The 23,403-nt window shown below is 42.2% G+C and overlaps 1 protein-coding gene across 1 annotated transcript in view; it reads right to left on the bottom strand.

The window, feature by feature from the left end:
- Positions 1–23,403, bottom strand: part of CRIM1 (cysteine rich transmembrane BMP regulator 1) — a 187,289-nt gene that overhangs the window by 100,630 nt on the left and 63,256 nt on the right. The window contains exons 3-4 of the mRNA XM_005600291.4: positions 3,280–3,522; positions 2,103–2,223 (exon numbers count right to left, since the gene is read on the bottom strand). Coding sequence (XP_005600348.3) covers positions 2,103–2,223; positions 3,280–3,522 — 364 coding nt within the window. The remainder of the gene's footprint in view (positions 1–2,102; positions 2,224–3,279; positions 3,523–23,403) is intronic.

Here is a 23,403-nt window from a genome sequence, read left to right on the forward strand (position 1 = left end):
GCTTGTTCAAGTGGGAACACAGGATGCACATGGAGAAGGGGCAGGGGGTGAGTATGGGTCACTGACTAGCGAAATACAGGAAGCCACAGAGCTGTGAGAACTTGTCCCTTCCCCGCAAATAATTTACAGTAGGATTCTGAATGACTTCCTTCTCCGTGATTTCCATTTCTTCATTAGAGACGCACTTAACTGACCACTTAGTTTTGAATGCCCAGGTGGAAATTACGTCAACACAATAACAACCATCCTAAGGTGTACATTCACAAGACTCACAAAAGCTTGGAGATGAAATGGAAGGCATCTAGTTGAACCTCCTTTCCAAGGTAACACTGTTTCTAAGCATTCCTGGCAGGTGGCCATCTAGACTGGAAGAAATCCACCCAGCTCCAGCGAGCTCAGTCTATCTCAGGAAGCAGCCCGATGCATTACTGTACATTATTAGTTGTGAGAAATTTTTTTTCCTGAAACTGAGATTAAACATGTCTTCCTGAAGCTTCTACCCATTTTGACCCCCTAGAGCAACAGAAAAAGTAGCCTCCTGTGCCTCCTTCATGCAGATGGTGCTACACTACGTTTATAATAGTGAACTGAGAATTGTCCCTTTTCCTCACTGAAGGACTTGTTAATTAACAACTGGCTGAGTTTTGATTAATTAGGTTCTCTAACATAATGTGCCACCTTCCTTTTCATGAAGACCTTGAAGGGACATCTGTTACCGTTAGTAATGCTCCATTTTCCTCCTCCACCGCTTAGTAATACCTGATGTTTGCACAATACTCCACCCCTTGGCAAGCATCTTCATATAAATTATCACATCCTAATGTCAGAAGAACTGTTCTTATGTGCCACCGTTCGTCTGTTATCTTCATAAAAATCTGTGTATCTGTTTTACGATACAGTATAAAGGCGAGGGCAAGTCATGTGAGCTATGTCTATGAGAATCCTAGGGTTTCTGACAGGACAAAGATTAAGAGGTGCCAAAGAACTAAGGCATTTTAAGAGAAGAAAAAATTAATCCTTAGAACAAACTCTGGCTGTCTACTCCAATTATGGACAAATAATTGATACTTACCTTAACTACGGGGCCATACAGATTCCTATCTTATCAAAGCATTCATATAATCATAATTACTCATGCAACACACCTAGATGCTAAGTGCCCAGCACGGGGACTGGCACTGAGGCAGGGAGAGGTTAGGAATGGAGTTAAAGGCACCCTTTTAACTCTGGATATTAAATGTAGAGCAAAAGTTGAAAGAAATGAGATGACTTAGTCACAATGATGGCTTAGTGGCCTGGAAAAGGCAGAGGGGAGGTCACGGCAGGAAGAGGGGAGAGCCTCGCAGTGGGGGAAACAGAATGTAAACCCCACATTCCCGAGGACGGTCTTCTCCCGAGCAGAGCACGCAGGGCCAGCTCCGTGGCGGTGCTACGAGGACTGTCAAGGACAGGACCTGGAGACCCTCACCTTCTGGAGGAAGCCTGGTCCTGTAGGGCCAAGTGGACATCCTGCTACTAGGACTAAAAGGACAGTCGCTTTCTTTCCCAACAAGACAAAGAGAGATGTGTTTGTCACTCCAGAAAGCATTATAAGAATTTAGACTCCTCTTTGCCTCAGCAAGTAATAGGTCCGGGCAGATGTGTGATTGCCAGCGTCAAGGACCCCCGGGGAGCAATTCTATGATTGCAATTCTACACACAACGTTTTATCCTGCTGGACACAATGGTTAAGCACCTATATGATTCACTGCAGAGGATCAGATGACATGCCTTCTATGAAGCGGGTCCTCACTGCTTCCCTGACTACATTCTGAGGGGCATATTTGCCAGCACAGTTCCCAGTGTGCCCAAGTGCACAGGCACCCCGACGTGAAGAATCTGGAAGGATTAATGACTTAACCTGATGACACCTGGCTCTGATCCAAGGAACGAAACATAATTACAAGTCATGGTAACAGTTCAGTGATTTCTCCACAGAAACAGGAGAATACTAGCTTTCCCTAATACCTGGGGAAAACGAACTGCATGCTTGAAACTGTGCCTTCAATGATGCTAACACACAAGACAGAGGAGAAAACTTGATACACTGATGACACACCGACCTTGTTGGCAGGGTGCAGCAACCGTCCGCGGTGAGTCTGACTTGAGTTTCGTAGCTATCCAGGGGGCATACGGCCTGCTGAACGGAGGGGCACTCCACGGTGCTGCAGTCCACGCTGAAGACTGAAAGGGGCAAAGAGACGTACCATTTACTGTGACAGGTACTGGCATTTTGAGTCCCCAAATCAAACACTGGCTCTTGACAAATTTCTGCAGTTTCCTTGCTTCCCAGAAACCCTGTCCTCGCACTGGCATTTTTATTTCCATCAATGTTAGAGAACTGCAGTCTGTCCCAAATATTCTGTGCAAGGAAAGCAGGAAGAAGACATTTAAGAGTTAAGATGAAGGTGCAGAGAGAGACAGAGAGTTAAACGGATAGCGGTTACATGGATGGTGACAGTCAGCTACAGGCGTTTCTGATAGAACAGCTCAAGAGACGGACAAGGGACTGCTTTGCTTGAAGTATTTACCTAGCAGTTAAAAAAAAATCTGACCACTGGTTAGAAACTTGCAAAGAGGAAATCACTACAGACCTGTTTACAGACCACAATAGAACTGCCGCCACAAGAACAAGGATGTTAGAAATAACATAAAGCAAGAAACAGCTGGGACGTGACAACTAATCAAATGTGGCAAAGAAGGTGAGTAAATAGTCAAAGATGACTTAGCACATGCTGTAAAAAGTCAATGGACGAATGGTGGGGAAATGGCAAGGAGAAAGATTGGGGCTGAGTATTTCATTATGAAACGTCTGGCATTTTGATGCATATATTTATCTAAAAATAACTGTTTTATGTACGATGAGTTTTTAAAATCTAATCCTTTAAAGTGACAGATATATCTGCAAATGAGAGCTATGACCTTCTCTGGGGAAATGAAGCAGGTAGCCACAGTACCATAAATTTTAGCCCCATGTCCCCCGTCAAGCACACTCTGAAGGAGAAAAAAAAAAAAAGAAAAGAGAAAAAGACAGGGTCCCTCCCTGAAGGCGCGTATGGACCAGGGGATTATCACTCTGGTTCTCTGACTAGAAGGCCAGAAGCCAGGCTGCCATTAGCCCAAAGCAGCAGGCTCGCACGGTACGGAGGAGAATGGCCATCTTCACGGGGAGGGAGAGGCCAGGGCTGGCTGCGGAGGCCCCACTCCCTCTGATGCTGCGGAGACGACGCTTGCGCGTACCTGGCTTGCACTCATAGAGGTCACAGCACTCTCCCGGCTTCCCTGAGGCTTTGGACACCAGTATGTTCAGGTAGCCTGGCTGGCAGACTTTGCGCAGACAGCCCGCAGGGTCGCACACGCAGCGGCTGGGTAAGGGGCAGCACTCCCCCGGGGGCGCATAGCCCTCGATCAGAACAGAATCTTCAGGACAACGTGGAGAGAACTGGACTTCACAGCGGGCCTTGGAGCAATCGGGCTTCTCTTCTAAATAGGAGAGAAAGAATTTAGCACGTGCCCAGGGGCAGTGGGGCGCACTTGTGTGGGAAGCACAGGCAGTTCTGATGATCCATCTACCAGTCAAAGAGGAGGGGAGAGAAACAAATGCAGTGAAAACCCTCAAACTCAGCTCAGCCGACCATGCACATCTCTCCCAAGATGTGCTCATGACACCCAACTGTCAGCCTGGAGATGCCTTCTTCTCCACCTTCCCCCTCACTCGTCTGAACAATCAATGTCCAGTGTGTTGACCAAACTGAAGAAAGGCGAAGGGAAGATGCCCACATGATTGGAGAATCTGAAAACCGGACTTCGTCATTGACTAACTGAAAGACTTTTGAATTTAAAAAGGATTTCAAGGGCTATTCTTTGAACATAGTGTATGTCTAAACACCAAAATAGACTCACAAATAAATCACGGCTACTTCAGGGACTGGACACAGGTATGATAATCAACAGGAAAGGACTCGACCTCCATGCCTGAATTTTGAGATGAACTTCTTAAGATTATATGATTCTATGATGTGGCAGCTTAGCAAGACAGATAATGAGCCAAATTCCCAAGTAATTTCCCTAAATGATATCTGGTATGTTTCTATCTCTAGCAGAGATCCATTAAATGCACCCCATTCCCCTTTCTCTGGTATTCTGTACTGACCTATTGCTACGCCTCGATTGTAGAGACAGGAAAAATAAATCGAGATGGGTAACACCCGAAGACTTTAGGACTGGGTAGCAAAGCCCTAGCTTCTGCGGCCCCACTCCATAGCTCAATTTCTTGGTTTAAACTTTTAAGAAACCTGCAGCAACATAAAGTCCTTGAGGAAAAGACAGAAATAAACCCAAAGTACACCACCACAGCCTTATGACCTTGGGGGCGGGGAGGTGGGTCAGAAATTGTTGGGTGAAAATGATGCCATGTAGTATTGGGGTAAATTTCCATGAGCTCTGTCTTTCCCAGAGGTCACCTAGTTTAGTCTCCCCATTTTGTAGATAAAGAAACTGAGACCCAAGAGTTCAAGTCACCTACCTAAGGTCAGTGGTGAGATTAAAGCAAGAATCCGGGCCTCCTCACCTCCAGTTCACTTAGCTCTTGATACCACACAGGTAGATCTATTTCCAAAACCAAGCCTGTTCCTCAGGTCATCTTCTACCTCGATCGCTCTATCTTTCATTTCACTGTCGATCTTCCTTGTCTAACTACTTCCTGTCTAACCATAGATAGTAGAGAAGAGCCTTCATACCCGTAGTTCTAGTAACTCATTCAAAAATATTTATTGAGCATCTGCTGTTCCAGCAGCTTGAGATACACTATAAAGAGAACAAAGATGCCTGCCCTCACATAGTTTACAATGCAGCAGAGTGTGACGTAAAATAAACAGTAAACATTATGAATAAGCAAACTATATAGTAGCAGAGGTGGTAAATGCTATGGGGAAAATCAGAATAGAGCAAGGGAGAAATGGAGTGCATGGAAGAATGGGGCGGGGGGGGGGGGTGTTGTTACAATTTGGTCAGAAGAGGCATCACTGAGAAGCTGAAGTTTTAATAAGGACCTGAAGGAGTGAGGGGGTGAGCCATGGAGGTATTTGGGAGAAGAGCTTCCCAGCAGAGGGAATGCTTAATGCACTCCTGGTGTCCCAGCAAGGAGGCCAGTGTGGCTGCAGCAGAGTAGAGGGAGGATCCACTTATCCTGTTCTCATACTATAATCTCAAGGAACTGCCTTGAAAAGAGAACATGATTACATAATGAGGACTTCCACTCTCAGATCCCCGTCAATGTGGGCAGAACAAATCAAAAAGCTGCGGAGGAGAAAGCGAATCTTGACTGTACGGGGACTGATAGAGATGGAGTTTGTAAAGTACATTCAGTAGATGGCTTGTCTGGCAAACACAGGCACATTGTCTCATAATTAATACAATCTCTCTGACTTTAATTGCAAATAGCAATTAATTCCTACTCTTGTGAATGTGCTGTAATTAATTTATTCTGTATCACATTCCAACACACTCTTATTCTGCAAAGTATTTGGTATGTATAATCAGATTTTTCAAATACATGCTTCAACAAAACAGGTTTCCATTAAAATCCAACATATTACATCTCCTTAGTTATTCTGCTCTTTACGTTTAACCGTCACAACATCGTCACCTGTGGATGTGTGTTTGGCAGTTCAAGCCTTGAGAGAGTTATTTACTTCTTAAGAACTGACTCTGTAATACAAGTGGGATAAGGTAGGCTTACCAGAGACACTCTGAACCATAAGTGAATCAGAGCGCGAAGGGATTTAAGAATGTTAAAAATGAGGATTAAATCTTATTAAGTGTTTTTCCAACTTTTCTCAAGATAATCATATCGGCTTTTCCTTTAATTTATTGATATAATCAATTAGCAGATTTTAAATCATCATTGTTTTCTTAGAAAGATCTCTGTTTTTAAAGATCCTACTAGATTTTGAGATTTTTAAATTTATAAGCTTGAGTAATATTAGCCTGTCGCTCTCTCTTTTATGTGTGTGTGCTGGCCTCATCAGTCCTGGGTTCAAAGTTACACTAACTCTTTCAGTGAGCTGTTTAGTATTCTACCTGTTTCTCAGCGGTAAAACTGTTTAAATAACACAGGAATTACTTATTCTTTGATGTTTTCATCCAACCCACCTGTGAAACTATCTGAACTCACTATATTTTTTTAAAGGGCGAAGGGCCAGATTTCTTCTCTGGTTCTTACCTGGGTGTCCTACTTCTTTGAGAATCATCTGTACTAACATATCTTAGTAAAAAACATCTAATTCATCTAGATTTTCAGTCATTGTAGGCTTTCTTGATGAAGCTTTCTTTTTGTAGTTTATGTGTTCATTAGTTCTTTTAAGTTTTTCAATCTCTTCCTTCTTTGTCTTCCAGGTTATTTCTTTGGTTTTTCTCTGGTGTTTTAAGATTAATGCTTAGTTCACTTCTATTTCTCTTTTCTTAGAAATAAAAAAAAAATTAACTATGATTTTAATACTTTAGTCAAATGTTGCTTTGGTTATATTTTAATTTTTGACATGTATTACTCCCAATGTAACTCAATTCTATATAATCTATAATTCAACTTTGATTTCCTCTTGAAAGACTTTTAAGAAGAGTGTTAGTGAATTGCTACACAGGTAGTTTTTTTGGCTTTCCTTTTTTGATTAATTTATAGTTTTACCACGCTGTTGACCAGAGAATGTAGGCTACACAATTTTCTACTATTAATTTCTTGAGTTTTTTTGGCATGTGCACGTATGTGGCCTCTGGCCAACTTCAAAATACATGGCCAATTGAAAAGAACCTGTATTCTCTGTTTAGTGGATACAAACTTGCAAATCTATTAAATCAAGCTTCTTAATTATGACATTCAGATCACCTATATCTTACATTTTTTATCTGATTTCGAAAAAGGATCTATAAAAATCTCCCACCATGAACCAGTAACTTCCCTTATTTCTAAGAGTTTCACTTTAATTTTTCAAGCCTGTGTTATAACTTCATGACTAGCAGGCACAAGATTCAAGCCTGTTATACTGACTTGACAAATGTAAAATGATGCTTTCAAAGAATTTACATTTCTAAGATCTAAATCTTTTTTTCTTTTGTAGTTTTTAAATTTCTTGGCTTTATTCTTCTTTTCTTTCAACCCTCTATTCACCTTTCTATAGATTACCTAGAACCTTCACTCACTCAGCATCCTTCCCTTCCCCCAACCAGCCATCAGCCTATCACTTAAACCCAACTATGGTTACCATAGCATCAGGAATTATTTTTCTGATACTTTCTTTCTCAGCCTGTTTCTAGATCATTCTTCCATTAGGTTTCATTTACTCATGTGTGTCTTTAGTCCATCTCTCTTCCATGGAGAAAATAAGGAGAAAACTACAGTCACATCATGTATTTTCCATCATTTAGAAGGCTTTTCTGACACTGCCTCTGAATTTTTAATTTTATCTATTTGAAAACAGAAGCTTCACCTGATTCTTTTCCTATGGTGTCTAACAAATCTACATATAATACTTAAGTTAACTAACAAGCTGTTCAGTCTGGTTGCCTTGGTAACACTTTGCAATTGGCATCTTAAAAAACAACAACAAAAACTGCCCCAGATATGGAAAGACTAAAGTGACAGTATCACTTGCAACAGAGGTAATTCAGGGAAAATAAGCTGGTTTCATCATATTAATAACCTTCCTTTAAGAGGTTAGCTCCTAAAATATTGACAGGGTCACCCAACATGAAAGCAATCTTACAATAATAGTGGAAAGTTTGTATCCATCCTGGCCACTTTAACCTGTGTGACTGTATCTTGGCCAGTTGTAGACCTTTTGTCAATAGGGAAAGTACTATCATGATCTACAAGTAGCAAAGGCATTCAAGAGTTTTCTGCTTAAACTAACTAAATAAAACCAAAGGCAAATGAAAAACTACAAGACGGGAAAAGAAAAAGGGAGAAGAGAAAAATCATATTGCCAGATTCTCGATACTTTAATTTTTGTAGAGTCCCATGCATCTGACACTGAAACCTTCCTGCTCTTTCAAAATCTCTTAAAATAGTTACTTGAAAATAACAACAGATATGCTGCACATTTATTAATGGAAAACAGGCAGCATAAAAACGGACTAGTAAAATTTAGATAGTCAACTACAAAGTTGATGCCGCTGGGTACTCTATCCTTTCCTGAAATCTATGCCGATTCTCTGACGCAAGTGCATGATTTTAAATCATCCTTGTGCACATGATCATTCTGAGACAATCCCTGGGAGTTCTAATTGTACAGATAGTTCAAGGAATCCCAAATCCAGATCAGACTTGATAGCACAGAGCTGAGTAGGTGGAGCCCAGAGTAAAGAGGGGAAGAGTCTGAGATCTTTCTTTTCCCAACACCTCACTCTGGTGTCCCTTACAATCTGAAGTCCCCGAGTAGCTACAGCAACAGCACAGGGTATCACAAGGGCTCTCACCCACTTGGTGGTCCTGGGAGACAAATCTCCCATGTGACCAGCTGAGATGCAATCTATGAACTCCTTTCCAATCCCTCTTTCACTCTTCATTCAACAAATATTCACTGAATGACTTCCATGTGTCAGGGGTTCTAGGCACAAGGCTTAGAGCAGGGAATAAAGCAAAGTCCTTGCCTTCTTGGATTTACAACTCCAGAAGAAACAGACAATAAACAATGAGCTCCCCAGCAGGAAGCTGGGTGGCAATAAATGCTTCGAAGCAGAATCAGGGATGCAGGTGCACTGCATTCGTCAGGTGTGTGAGGGCAGGTCTCTCTGAAGACACAGCACCTACACAGAGACCTGCGGGAAAGAAGAGAGAAGGCACGCCAACAGCAGCGCAAGAGAGTCCCAAACACGGAGAACAGCAAAGATAGAGACACTAAGGCAAGAGAGAGCCTACTCTTTAAGTAGTCAAATATACCTCATGGTTATTAAGAAGAAATCTAAACTAGTATAATTCACAGGCAGAAAATATCAATAAAGAAAAGTATTTTGACGGCTAATGTTTCTGTTATTAAGGATTCAACTCTCATGATCACGCAAGAGAAATGAAAGCAATCTCCACTACTTGGGCACCTTCTGTGTATGAGGCACCATGCCCCTCCGCCTCACACACCTTCTCACTCCCATGTGGAAAAGAGATGACATCGTCCTCTCTACTTGACAGATGAGGAGACAGGCACAGAGAGGCTAAGACACCAGGCCAAGGTCACCAAGCAAGTGGCACAGCCTCCGAAGCCCATAATCTTCCCACTAGTTCCCAGTGCTGAAAGCAAAAGGAACTTGAACTTTCCTACTCAGCCTTCCTGGTATTTTTATGTTTAGTCAATGGCTACATTTATGCTCAAATGTAGAACGCAAGGTTAATTTGCAAAGATAAAGAGCCTTGGGGTCCTGGGTGTGTCCTCGTCACGTTCTGGTTGGCCAGCCCCCATATCTCACTGGCTCCTTGGCCTTAGAGACACCATGCGATAAAAGGAGGAGCTATCTTGTAGCCAGCATTATTTTGTTCGGAAAACTTCTATTACAAATGCAAGACATATGTCATCCCTACATTTTTAAATTTAGAGACTGATTCCTTTAAAGTTACACTGTGAATTCTTTTCATTCACATTCCATGATTTTATCATAACCTTTTTTGGCAAGCTTCGCGGTGAAGACTTGTTCCGCACCATCATAACCCCGAGGGGAAAAAATCAGGCTTGCTGATACAGTCCCAGAAATATTTCATATATTTCAGCTCGTTCACAAACACCAGCTGTACTTTCCCAGCACTTTCTTTTACTTTGAATTTAGGACTTAACAGTGATGGCATCTACATAGAGCCTTTTCTTGGTGGTTTGTTAAAGATGCCATATTAAATTGTTTCCAAATACCTAATAAAGTTAGTTTGCATCACAATGGAACATAAATTAGCCAAATATAAAGAAAAGTAATTAAATGATCTCTAAGACTGCAACATGTGATTCTTTCACTCAGTGGTTCTCAACTCCGGCTGCACATTAGAATCATTTACAAAGCTTTTAACAATACCACTGTCTGGATCCCACCTCAAATCAATTAAATCACAATTTCTGGGGGAGAAGCATGGGAATTAATATTTGTTTCAATAGCTCCCTAGGTGATTCTATTGAGTGATTAGGGCTGAGAACTACTGCATTACTCCTCCAAGCAAACTGAGAATCTTTACAGTGAAGCTCCCTACTGACAATAGAGCTTCGCCAAAGGCATGTTCAAACATCCTGGCAAATGGTTGCTGGCCAAATGCCAAAGCAGCACTGAGCCCTCCAGATCTCTGCCTGCCACTACTAAGTAGTCCAAGCTGTATGCTGAGCCCCATGGTGCCTCTAGGAATCTCCTAGACCACACATCTCTCCTATGCAGGATATTACTGAACTGGGTTGAAAATGATGCTTCAGATTAGAGCTTTGCTACTCAAAGTCTGGACCCTGAACCAGCAGCATGAGCATCTCCTGAGATTTTGTGAGAGCTGCAGAGACTCAGACCCCCATGCCAGTCATACTGAGTCAGAATCTGCATTTCAGGAAGATTCCCAGGTAACTCAGATATACCATAAAGTTTGAGACAAACTGCTCCAGAGTGGTGGTTCTCAAACAGTGGTCCACCGACCAGCACATCAACATTTCCTGGGAACTTGCTAGAAATGCAAATTCTAAGGCCCCACATCAGACCTGGGGGTGGGGCCCAGCAATCTGTGTTTGAACAAGCCCTCCAGGTGATTCTGATGCGTGCTATTTGGAACCATAGTGCTAGAATAATAATTCTCAACCTTGGCAGCACATTAGAATCCCCTGGGAGATTTTAAAAATCCAGAAGCTCAGCGTACACTCCAGACCTATTAAATCAAAATTACTGGAAACCGGACCCCAGTATCCATTGTTTTCAAAGTCCCCCACGTGACTCCAATGTGCAATCGAGGTTGTTTCACCATTCTAGGCACCCACTCTCCATCAAGCCTCCACACTCCCAGGGGATTCAAAGCTCCCTTAATTCTTAGAAAGTCTGAATCAATGAATTCTCTGGAATCTTCTTGGAAGAGGTCAGAGCTTCCTGGGAGGAGAAAAAGAGCTGAGAGAAGTTTACAGGATCTGCCTCTGGTGGCAGGTGGCAGGTAGCAGAGTGGAGGGAGCAGGGCGTAGGAGAGGCACATCCCAAACGTGGCCTTGAACGCATCTGCTGAATTTTAAATCACAGTTTATGAAAGTTTATTAGAATTTAGAGTCCAGAGACATTTTATTTCATCATCTGTTAATTCACACCAGGAACATGTATTCAATTTACTCCCAGAGGGACTTGCCATTCAAATAATTACATTTATATATTCAGACACAGTAACAACATTTAAAAAGGTAATAATGAATTTATTTTTAAAAATCTGGCAATAAAGGCAGGCCTAAGGATGGTCTGGATAAATGTACAAAGAACTGAATACTGGCTTCAAAAAGATTAATTTTACCCAAAAAACCACAGCCTTCTTGTTCCCTTTCTGCCATAAACACAGCCCATAAAAAAGGAGTGAAAATTATTAGAGAATGAGACAAATGACTAATGAGGAAAACTTAAATGAACTAAATTGTATAGTCAGTTCAGCAACATCTTAAGAGGAATCTCCATAACAGCTTGAAAATGTCATAGAGGCATAAACATTCGAAATGAAGAACTCCCTGGGGTGGTGTTTAAGCGGAAGGCAGCATCCATTACAGAACACAAACAAAGCCTCAACTTTGCTGAGTGATTCTGTGACTCTGGGTGGGTCGCTTTCCATACTTGAAGTTTTCCTCCACTGAGGAAGGAATGCTGCAACTTGTCTCTCCCTTTGTGTAATCACGATATGGATTTGAAAAAATATAATAAAACATCAGATTTTAAAGAGGTGAGAATGAGGGTCTGGCATTCCTCATCTGTCAAATGAGGGGCTGGCACTTGTGGATGTCTTCTATGAACATACTACAGCCTGAAGTTTCACGAGCCCTTCCTACACAGTCAGTCAGGTTCCAGGGACTCTTGGCCTCTGTTCGTTTAAGGAAGAGCAACCAACGATTATTGAATGAAAGGAGGAGCCAGTCCTTTTCTTTTAAAACTCCAATATTTGTTAACTCTGTAGAGTTTTAGCATAGTAGAAAATGTTCTCTTACATGATTTTAAAATACAAGGAAAGGTAAACCAATAGTATTGTCAGTAATATCATCAATAAATTCCTGAGCCCCACAGGTAGTATATGGATTTCAAAAGTCTTCAGAAGGACCTGAAAGAATATTATGTGCTGGTCCGAGATCTTCAGAGGTTCCTGAAAGTGACTACACTTACACAATTAAAATGATATATCAAGATGGGGCTGGCCTGGTGGCACAGCGTTAAGTGCGCATATTCCGCTTTGGTGGCCCGGGGTTCGCCGGTTTGGATCCTGGGTGTGGACATGGCACCGCTTGGCACGCCATGCTGTGGTAGGTGTCCACATATAAAGTAGAGGAAGATGGGCACAGATGTTAGCTCAGGGCCAATCTTCCTCAGCAAAAAGAGGAGGATCGGCAGCAGTTAGCTCAGGGCCATCTTCCTCAAAAAGAAAAAAAAATTAAAAAAATACATAAATAAAAATAAAATAAAATGACATATCAAGAATAAAGAGAGGGAGCTGAACAGCACAGAGGAAAGAAGGGAAAGAGTATGGCAGAACTCTGCGCCTGTTCTGTCTTTGCTGAGGACGTCGGCCGCAAACAAAGCACTGCAGGCTATTCAACTGTTCAACTGAGTGTTCTCAGGAGGGTTTGCACAATCTGAAAAAAAAGGTGGCTAAAAATATAGAACTAGATTTTTGAAAAAATACATTGGCCATTTATTTTCTTCTTTCTCTTCCTTTTTTTTTTTTTTTTAAAGATTAGCACCTTAGCTAACAACTGTTGCCAATTTTCTTTTTCTTTTCTTCTTCTTCTTCTTCTTCCCCCCAAAGCTCCCCAGTACATAGTTGTACATTCTAGTTGTGATGCCTCTGGTTGTGGCATGTGGGATGCCCCCTCAGCATGGCCTGATGAGCGGTGCCGTGTCCGCACCCAGGATCCGAACCGGTGAAACCCTGGGCCGCCGAAGCAGAGCACACCAAGTTAACCACTCGGCCATGGGGCCAGCCCGTTCTTTCTCCTTTTTAAATTTCTATTTTACTGAAGATAAACTACTTGTTTGTACCACTTTCTTGTCATTTAAGAGAGGTTACTTTTTAGTTACTTTTTAGCTTTCTTATATGGGAATCAGTGGTTTACAACAAAAGTTTGAGAGCCAGAAAGAGCTATGTTCAAATCTCTGGTGTTTTACAACTAGCAAGGTGATCTCAGACAAGTTTCCTGACCTCTCTGGGTCACAGTTTCTTCAGGGCTGTTAGAATTTTTAAGAGAGAGAATATACATTGCAAGTAGCCATATGCCTGACACATCTAAGTGTCCAACCAATAGTAACTCTCATCATCATCATCATCTTCATCATCAATTACTAGAAGGAGTCTAGGCTTTGGGTCAGAGAGAACTCAGTATACTCATGCATTAAAACAGGGCATAAAAATACTTAATTCTACAAGACTGTGTTGGAGATTAAAAGAATATACACATTCTTTTATGCTACATAAACGTAATATTTATATAATATATAAAATATGTAGATATAGCAGAATATTGCCTATATTTTATGTCTGTGTATGTATGTGTGCATATATACATCCACGCACACACACTACAGGACACTCTCAGGACCTCACATAGCTCACTTCTCCCTCTCAGTTTGTTTTAACCCTAATGCCCAACACGACGCCTGGAACACAGATGTGATCATTAAATGTTTGCTACTGTTGATAAAGGTGAAGTTGATTATGAAACACACACACATGTATATGTACATAACTTGGCATGCTCCACACACAGTCATCTCATCATGCCGAAAGTTTTACCCAGGTGCTATTTCTCTGCCAGCTTCCATTACTTTATTAATTCCTTTAAAAAAAGGCTACTTTTTGAGAGAACAGTCTTTGCTCTGTCTGGAGAGAAGGAAGGAAGCTGCCTTCTATACAGGTGGTTTTTCCTGGAGATTCTTCCCCAGCTATCTCTGCATTCGCTGTGTGCTGATAGGCCCCGCTTACACAGTCATCAAACTGATGGGCATGTAAGGTAATAAGTGCCTCCCCAAACAAACACAGGTCTCCTAATGTTTATACCTACGCAGTGAAGGCCCCCCCTGGGGAGAAAGTGCTTCGTCCCTGCAGACCACCTCTGGCGGCCAGCACCTCCCTGAACAGCCTCACTCTCTTCCCACGACTCCTTCTCTGAAGGCCTCTCCACCCCTCTGACCACTCCTTCTTCTTCGGCTCCAGCACCAACTTCCTAATCAGCCTTGCCCAGGGCTGAGCCCCGAGAGGGCCCCACGTTTCTATGCCGCCTTTGTGTTCTTTGTGTACCCACGGCGCAAACCCTCGTCCCCCGTGACCACCGAGAGGGCACACAGAGACTCCAAATATGTGAGCCGCAGCTGAGCAAAGGGACGTGTTTACTTTCCATGCTGAACTACAACTTGACCTGCAGCAAAAACAAAAATACTGCAATGTGTATTTTTTCCCAGAAATGATAATTATAGTACTCCAAACATTTTTCAAACTTCAACTACCAAAATGGAAAAAGTATTTCAAAAAATAATTTATTAAATAGGCACTTATATTCTTGGTAGACCTTACATGGAAATTCTACTTTTTTTTCTTCCCAGCCATTAAAGGGCTCGGCTCCTGGCTCAAAACCCTCTTCCAAGGCGAGGTGGGGTTCAGCCTGCTGAGCTGAGAGGTGGATGGCTCGAGAGCTCTCCCTATTCATCACAGTCAGCATGCAACTATAGCACCTTTTTCCTCTTCACAAATACTAGTGATGTACGAGTCCCAGTTCACACAGAGGTGATATAAAGGCACTTCTGCACAGCTGGCCGATGGTATGCCTGAACCAGATGAAGGAGGCCAGATCGGCTCCTGGCACCAAATATCGGCTCCTGGCACCAAATATAGGAGGACAGTTACTTAGACTCTTCTCAGGAGCAGCATGTGAATCCCAGCTTATTTTAATTCCTCTCCGAAGAGAATGCTTTCTCACCTGGTCCTTCTCCTGCAGCCAAAGCTTTTCTGAACCCAGGACTCCTCTCAGGATATGGCCATTGTAACTCCATCCCACTCTCAGGCTTTCTAAACTCTTGAGACCGCCAGTTCTTACGTGAGTGTGCTACAGGGCTTTTCAAAGCACAGACTGTGAACCTAACCTCGAGGGCTGCTGATTTAGTTGAGCTGGGGTTGGGCCTGAGAATGTGCATTTTCCAACAAATTCACAAGTTACTGATGCTGCTGTCCAGGTACCATGCTCTGAGAAGCGCTGCTTTAGATCAGAGCTGTTCGAAAATTTTAGTCTCTTGTTAGCTCTACCACCCTCTCTCTTCCCGCTAGGCAAAGCCACTTCTCTCTGTCTCCATCTCTCTCTCTCTAAAGATATGCAGTAGAGCGGGCTTAGGTATAAAAGGATAATGACATGCTTGATGAACCTGATGGACCTGAACAACAGAGGTCCCAGCCAATCTCATCCTCTTCTACATTAAATAGCAACCTGCATGATGCTACCATCTCAGGCCTAAGATAAAATCCAGAGAGGAGCGCATGGTGAGAGTAGGCAAACTGTTCAGGCCTACATGTAGATGGCAAGGAGACGTCAGGGCCACTGCCAGAGTGGACATTGTGCTCAGTGTCGGGGCTTCTCCCACAGTTCAGGGATATGGCATATTCCAAATATCTTCAAAGACAGCAAAGGACATAATGATTCCACAAATAAGCCTAACCAGAATGAATTAAGGGGACAAAGCAGTTTAGGACAAACCAACTGTCACAAATCTATACTCCAATAATTGGTAATTTTTGGTAATTTGGAAGGAGTGTATTGAAATTTAACTTCACATGTATTATGGGGTCTGGGCTCCACAAAGCTGCTAGGGACCTACGTTCCTTTATTTTTTTGTTCCTCAATACCTACTGTGTAGCTGGCGTCCATATAGTCTTCCAACCAGTGGGAAGGGAGAAAGGCGGAAGGGGAGGGCACAACTCTAAATGGTATTCTGTGAAAAGTAACACTATTGCTTCTGTTCACTTCATAGGCTGGGACTTAGTCACATGGCCACACCGACCTGCAGGGGAGTCTGGGAAATGTAGTCTTTATTCTCGGTGGCCAAATCTCTCATTAAAATTTTATATCTAAGAAAGAAGAAGGGAATGGACATGTGGACATGGGGACAATGAGAAATCTCTACAATAAGTTTCCTAAGAAAATAAACTATATAAACAAGAGAAGTATACCATTCTTTGAGGAATAAAAGTAAAAAAAGCATTCTGAAGAATCACTTGAGAAACATTCGAGTAAGCAATACATACGTTTCTTAACAAAGATCTATATCTATGTGTTAAAAGTTACCAGGAAGATTCTTATTCATTCAACAACTCCACAAACACTTAATAACCAATTCCCATGTAGGTGGCACAAATGATTTGTATATTTTAATAAAAGCAACAAGATATATACATAGAAAATCCTTAGCCATCAGTGAGCCTCGATTTTAAAGCAGAAAGGCTGGCCTTTTTTTTTTTTTCTGCTTTATCTCCTCAAACCTACCCCGTACATAGTTGCATATCTTAGTTGCAGGTCTTTCTAGTTGTGGGATGTGGGATGCCACCTCAACGTGGCCTGACGAGTGGTGCCATGTCCGCGCCCAGGATCCGAACCCTGGGCCGCCGGAGCAGAGCGCGCGAACTTAACCACTCGGCCACGGAGCCGGCCCCAAGGCTGGCCTTCTTTTGAAATAGCCTGTAACTCAGAATTTTCAACAAATCAGTCTAATCTTTCCTACAATTAAGGTATGAAAAAAGATGGAGATTTGAAGATTTAATTGCAAGAGAGTAGAGAAATTAATAAGCTTGTTCTTGCATAAAAATGTGGGAATGCTTCTATTTACAGGACTTATTTGTCAAAGGAGAAGAAAAGTTTTCTTAGCCAAAAATTCTTAGATGTAAGTGGAGAAAATGGTGGCCTGGAGAAGCCAAATGACCTGCCTTTGAGGGCCACTCACCTAATGAATGTCAAGGCAGGGCCAGGAGCCAGGTCTCCTGGGGAATCCTACACCTGTTCTTTCAAGACACACAGTCATCATCATAACCTTCTTGTTCTTCAGTCTGTGGTCTGCATTTTTCCCTGATAGGTATTCATCTCTTCCAGAATACTTAAAATTGCTTAGAATCTAGCTTAAAATTTGATCACAGGGACCAGCCTGGTGGCATAGTGGTTAAGTTCACGTGCTCCACTTCCGCGCCCCTGGGTTCACAGGTTCGGATTGCAGGCATGGATCTAGCACCACTCACCAAGCCACACTGTGGCAGCATCCCACATAAAATAGAGGAAGATGTGCACATGCGTTAGCTCACAGCCAATCTTCCTCACCAGAAAAGAAAACCAAACAAAGATCACAAAGCTCCTTTATCATGAAATTAGCAATATACAAACCAAACCAAAAATAACTTTTTATAAAGTGGAGTTGCTAAGAAAGGTAAGAGAAGGTTACCTTTCTTAGCAAAGGTTGCTAAGCAACCTCTGGTCATAGGGTGGCCATGGTGCTGTCCACCACCCAGGTGCTGACAGGCTTCACACCCATACAGGCAGAGCCTCGCCCTCTGAGACGCAGATTACAAATATGCTGGGAATGGGAGGATGGCAGGCCTGCCAAAATGCATTACAAGGGCAATCTGTGTGCACACCCAGAGCCGTGGGACTGGGCTCCAGAAAGCGACAGCTCCCATGAGGAACACCCTGGGGCCTCACACCTTAAGAACTTCTCTGTAACAGGCTAATCCCTAGAAGTTTAGACCTCTGGGAATTCCCCCAGCCCATTCAGAAGAAGCAGCACAGATAGAAAAAAGTGGAAACTCTAAGACCATAGGAACTAGTAATACCAGACAAGCTCTCTCAGCACTAAAGACGGTAGACAGCCTCATGGGGAAGATGGGTATCTGCTTCCAGAGCCTTGCCCTGGTGTAGCCCTTACCTCTTTCAGAGGTAGGTTTCTCCTTGGTTTTGTGGAGGATCTGACTTATCTGAACATCTGCACCTGGAGATGGTGGAAATCCTACTTATATGCACAACCTATAATATTCGGACTCTGTCCTGATACTCAGTGTATGCTTCTGTCTGCCCAGTCTGGTCAGGGCACTGTGGACTCCTTGTCTAGCAAATGAGGAGAAACACAGCCTTCTTTATTCCATACTCCTTTTCTCCTCTTCCATTTGTGACTGTTTTCCTTTTTTGAAGTCACAGCTATCCTCATCCTCAGGAAAGCCACTTTTTACAATTGAGGGTTATGTCAATGCTATCCTTTGTCCACGTTATAACTGAGAGTGTAAAAACTTGCCTTGGAAGGAAGCAAGGGAGCCTCATAGGAGATCGGATACGAGCAAGGGAGAGAGGTCATCCCACAGGTTTTCTTTAGTGATGCTGGGAGCTACGGGCTCGCTGTATGCGAACTTCTAAGTATTTTTTAACAACAGATTAAGAAGCCATTCTTTCTCCCTGACTTATTGTCCAGTCTCAGAACTCCAGGATCTAGGGCGACTATTGCCCCAATTTCTAGTTCTACTTGGAGATACCACTGTTTTATTGCCACCCCTATTCAAGATGATTTCCTCCTAGGAGGCTAACAGAATCTGATCAGCCATATATTCTTTTCAAAAACACAGACAGTGTTCGATACAAGTGGTTACTGATACACGCTAGGAGTTTCACCTGATCTTAAAGCCTTAAACAAGAGACCTGAGACAGCTCAACTGACATACAAGATTAATGGTGTAATTTAAAAAGGTGATTCAGTCACCATATCATTACTAGGCCTTCCATAAAAAAAAGAGATAGAAATACAGTAAACTCAGGATTTCCACAAGAGAATTCCTGAGGTCTTTGCAAACACTCTAATTGGTGTATCGTGCCATAGATTACAGTTGCCCTAGAAAGTGCAATTTTACACCCTGGCCAGTACACTCACTGAGGTATTTCTAGGACTTGTTCTTCCTTGATTTTGTACCATGCATTTCAGAGATTCAATCTACTGCCAAATACAGCATACAGGCTTTTTAATTTGTCCCAGATTTCTGTTTTCAGGTAAAGAACCATTACTTTCTAGACCTCTTTACTCTGCTTCACTCTTATCACCAGCCCTAGCAGCTGGCTTTCCTTTATAAAGGAAAAAGTTTTGACCAGTTCATGGCTTCCTACATATGTGATAATGAGCTAAAAACAACTGGGCAGTTGGCTTGTCATCAGCTAAGCAATTTGCTCCTGAACAAGTATTCACAGCACACCTGATTCAAATTACAAATTACTACATGTCACGGATCTTCTGGGTCATTGTTTCATGAATAATTGAATTTGTGAATGTTAAATCAATGAATCGCAAGGGTTTACTGTTTGGTTTCCGAGTAATGAATCTTGAATAAGTCATGGTTGTTCATATTTAGCAACAACCTTGTACCTAACTCTACTCCCCACTGCCCACTTCAGAATGCATTCAACAAGCTCCCCCTCATCCGAGCCTCTGATGAGAGGTTGGGGAAACTGAGTTTGTCACCACTAAGCTTCCTTTTGAGTTAGAGAAGGATTTCTCACTTTGCAATTCCAAGGACACTGTGGGATCTAACTTCCATCCTTAGTTATGCCACTATGAAGCAAAAATTATTAAATTAAAACGATCTTTTTATCCTGGAAAATAACTTACATTAACTTCTAATCACAACTTAAAAATAAGCAACCTAAGGGTAAACTGTCAGAAATATATAAAGTGAGCGTTAAGTAAAGTAATGAATCAAACAGCCACCTTGAACAGTATTCCTGGTGAAACAGTTTTAATAGGAAAATTCTGCCCAGCAGTTGCTCTTCTGATACTATTTCTGAACGAATGCATCTAACGGTGGAGGTCTTACTCTCTGTCTCTTTAATCCCTTAGACGCCATTGTTAAAGTCGTGACCCACATCACCTTTACATTAATCTGAGAGCCACAGTGGTATTCACCCTTTCATTTACAAATGTTTCTGGGCAACTACGTGGCCCACAGTAAGTATGATACTTGGTTCCTCACCTCCACAAACTCGTTACTTAGTTTGGGAGAAAGAGCAGAGCACCAGCGACCAGGATGGGGCTCCGGCCACGGAAGGGGTCCTGGCCCTGTCACTAATGCTTACATGATCTCGTTGAATTCTTTTCATCTCTTTGGGCTTCCGTTTCCTCCTCTATCTCAATGGGAAGGTTAACAGATGATTCCTATGGTTCTTTCCACTCCAAAAAGCAGAGAATACAGGAAAAGTCAAATAAAAACACGCGACAGTAATTAAAGAGGTGACCCAAGGCAAAATGTGAGTGAATGCAAATGAGTGGCAGAGACAAAAGGACCATGGCTTTAGAGGAAGGAGAGAGATCTGTGCCCAGCAGCTGTCGAGAAAGCTTCACGGAGAAGTGTGATTTTTATCAAGGCCGTGAAATAAGGATAGGATTTAAAGCAAGTGTAGTGAGGAAGTTGGGAATGGGGACCACTCCTGGCAGGTGATGTGCTCTAGGTAAAAGGAGAGTGATGTGCGATGTTGCTCAGTCACACTCCACACACCCCACTTCCCAATGACACACCCACAGTCTTGCTACTGAAGAGCACACCACGCCCTCCCCACCTCTGTGCTTTCAACCAGGGGTAGCCAACTCCTCTAAGGCTCTGTCTTCACATTCACCCAACTGGCCAGACTGCCGCCATCTACCCATCCAACATGTATGGAGCACTCATTACATCCTGGGTTCTTTGCTAGGGATTCAGAGACACAAAGTTGAAAATACATGGTCCCTGTCCTCAAAGAGCATTCTGGTCATTTTCAAGCAAAAGTGATCTCCTCTGTGAAACATCCATTTACCCCTGTCTCTCCCAAGTCTCATTCCTTTATCTAGTCTGTTTTTAGACTTTGTACATATATCAATTTTATAAAATGTTCACACTGCATCATTATATTACTGCATACTTATATCTCAGCATTCCAGGACCAAATGTGATTTCTGTGAGACTTGAGTCTTTTATTTCTTTGTTTCCCTACTGCCCAACATAATGCCTAGACCACAGCAGGCAGCCAGTTAACTGTTATATTTTCCACTAACATCCTCTGTTACTCTTAGTGTCTCTACTTCCTCCTGTCCATCTATCTATCTACTTACCTACCTACCTATCAAGTTCTACCACTTACCACTAGTGTACAACCCTGGGTAACCTCTCCTAGCCTCAGTTTCCTTATCTGTAAAATGAGGATAATAAAAGTCTCTATCTCACTGGCTTGTTGAGAGGTTTAAGTAACACATGTCAAGAGCTTGTACTAATACCTGGCACATAAGTAAGCACCTCTTGTTAAGCTCTGATTATCATTAGCTGCTGACCTTAAAATAGTTACAAAAGGTTCTGGGATCTTTTTATAAGTCATGGAACCAAATCAACAACGTAAAGTCAAAGAATCAAATGATACAAGGGCAAAGGACTCAAATAATTTAGCACAATCGTCAGGCTGCACCAACCCGAAGTATGCAAAAATGCACTGAGTTCACAAAGCCACCTATCTTAGCCATACAACATTAGCAAACAGCTGGGACTCTCTAACAACTGCGTAATTATTACTACTATTTTACTTTAGAAATATCTGCGCACAATGAACTGTATATTACCTAAATACTGTCCTTCAACCACGTTGATATTAACAAAGGAACACTGTAAAATTGATACCGTGCTTAAGCAGCTGAGCAGAGGGTGTGTCTCAAGGTCTACGGACTTCTTAAAGGTCTCCAGAGGCAGAATGGTCCTATCCCAAAGAGTTAACAACATGCTCTATCAAAAGCCTTAAGTGGGCGTGTGGTTCAATGAGTCCTGGCCGACTCTGGCTTGGGGCCCCCAGGATGACATTAGTCACCTTAAGAAGTATAATGATAATGCTCTAAATCAGTTCTGGAAACAAACCACCTAAATTTATCCATAATTTTTAAAGGGCTATGGTGCACTGAAATGAATTCTAAAGTACTCAAGAATCTCTGATTTAGAGAACTAAGAGATCCCATAGTCAAAGCTGTGAAATACTCTAGCCTGGAAGTGATCCCTCTCTTACTCAAGCACCCTAAAGACTGTTTCCATTATATCTACTATTTATATGCTTAAAACTCATTTGAAAGAAGGCAAAAAAAAAAAAGCCTAGACTGGATAATGCATTGCAGTTTTTCTCTAACTAGTCCTTGGGTCTGACATGTTTAAGGCAGCTGAGGAAATATGACAAGGAAGACAATGACCAAGAATCAAGAGAAGAAGGTTTAGCCCCAGACCTCTCACTGACTCAGCAGCAACAGGACAGGCCCTGGCGAAAACAACCATTTCCAAAGTATTAAATGGATCATTTAGGGAGCTGCAGTGAGAACATCACAGGTTCAAAACTGGCATCTTAAATTGGGGGGAGGAAGGAGAGGAGGGGCAGCAGATAATTTACTTCATGCAGCTGACTTATACCACATTACTGAAAACTTTTACTCTAGGTATCACATCATAGCCACTGACAAACCAACCTTTAGTATCATAATAGCCTCAGGGGCAGAGCTCACCCCTCTGGGTAAATTACTACTGAACTTAGGGTAAACTGGGGGAGGGAGAAGTTGTAAAATAACTTGTATAGAATAAACCCCAGCAGTTACTGAGGGCAAAGCTTCTCAGACTGTACAGATATCAGAATCCAACAATCTTTTGGACATTCAGAATTTCACAGGGCACTTACAACCATTCAGTTACACAGGGGAAAAACGGTCTGCCCTGCCACCTCCTAGTCATGGAACTTCTATTAACTGTTACAGGTGTATCCCCACATATATAGTAATATACTAACTAATGTTCAAATTAAAAACTGAGAGCTATTAAAGTATCCTAAAATTCTTTTCGAATTAAAAAATATTAACTATATTTAATGTGTAAGATATGACAGCAAAATAAAGGGACAAAGTCTCCAAGAAACAAAACAGGGCTAATACATTCAAATCACGTTGTTCTTCAAAGTCACCTTAAGAAGTTATATAGTTATTGCAGTTCTGCCACTCCTCAACACTTTTCTGTAATGTTCCTTTTGACATTTTCTTTAAAGGCAACTTTCATGAGATATACAATAAAATCAGCCTTGGTGCCTAATAGTTCTAGCTTCTATTTTAGCAAAAATCAAATTCCCCAAAGTGCTCACCTACTTTATT

Source organism: Equus caballus, chromosome 15 (genome assembly GCF_041296265.1).
Source record: "Equus caballus isolate H_3958 breed thoroughbred chromosome 15, TB-T2T, whole genome shotgun sequence".
NCBI classification, from domain to species: Eukaryota; Metazoa; Chordata; class Mammalia; order Perissodactyla; family Equidae; genus Equus; species Equus caballus.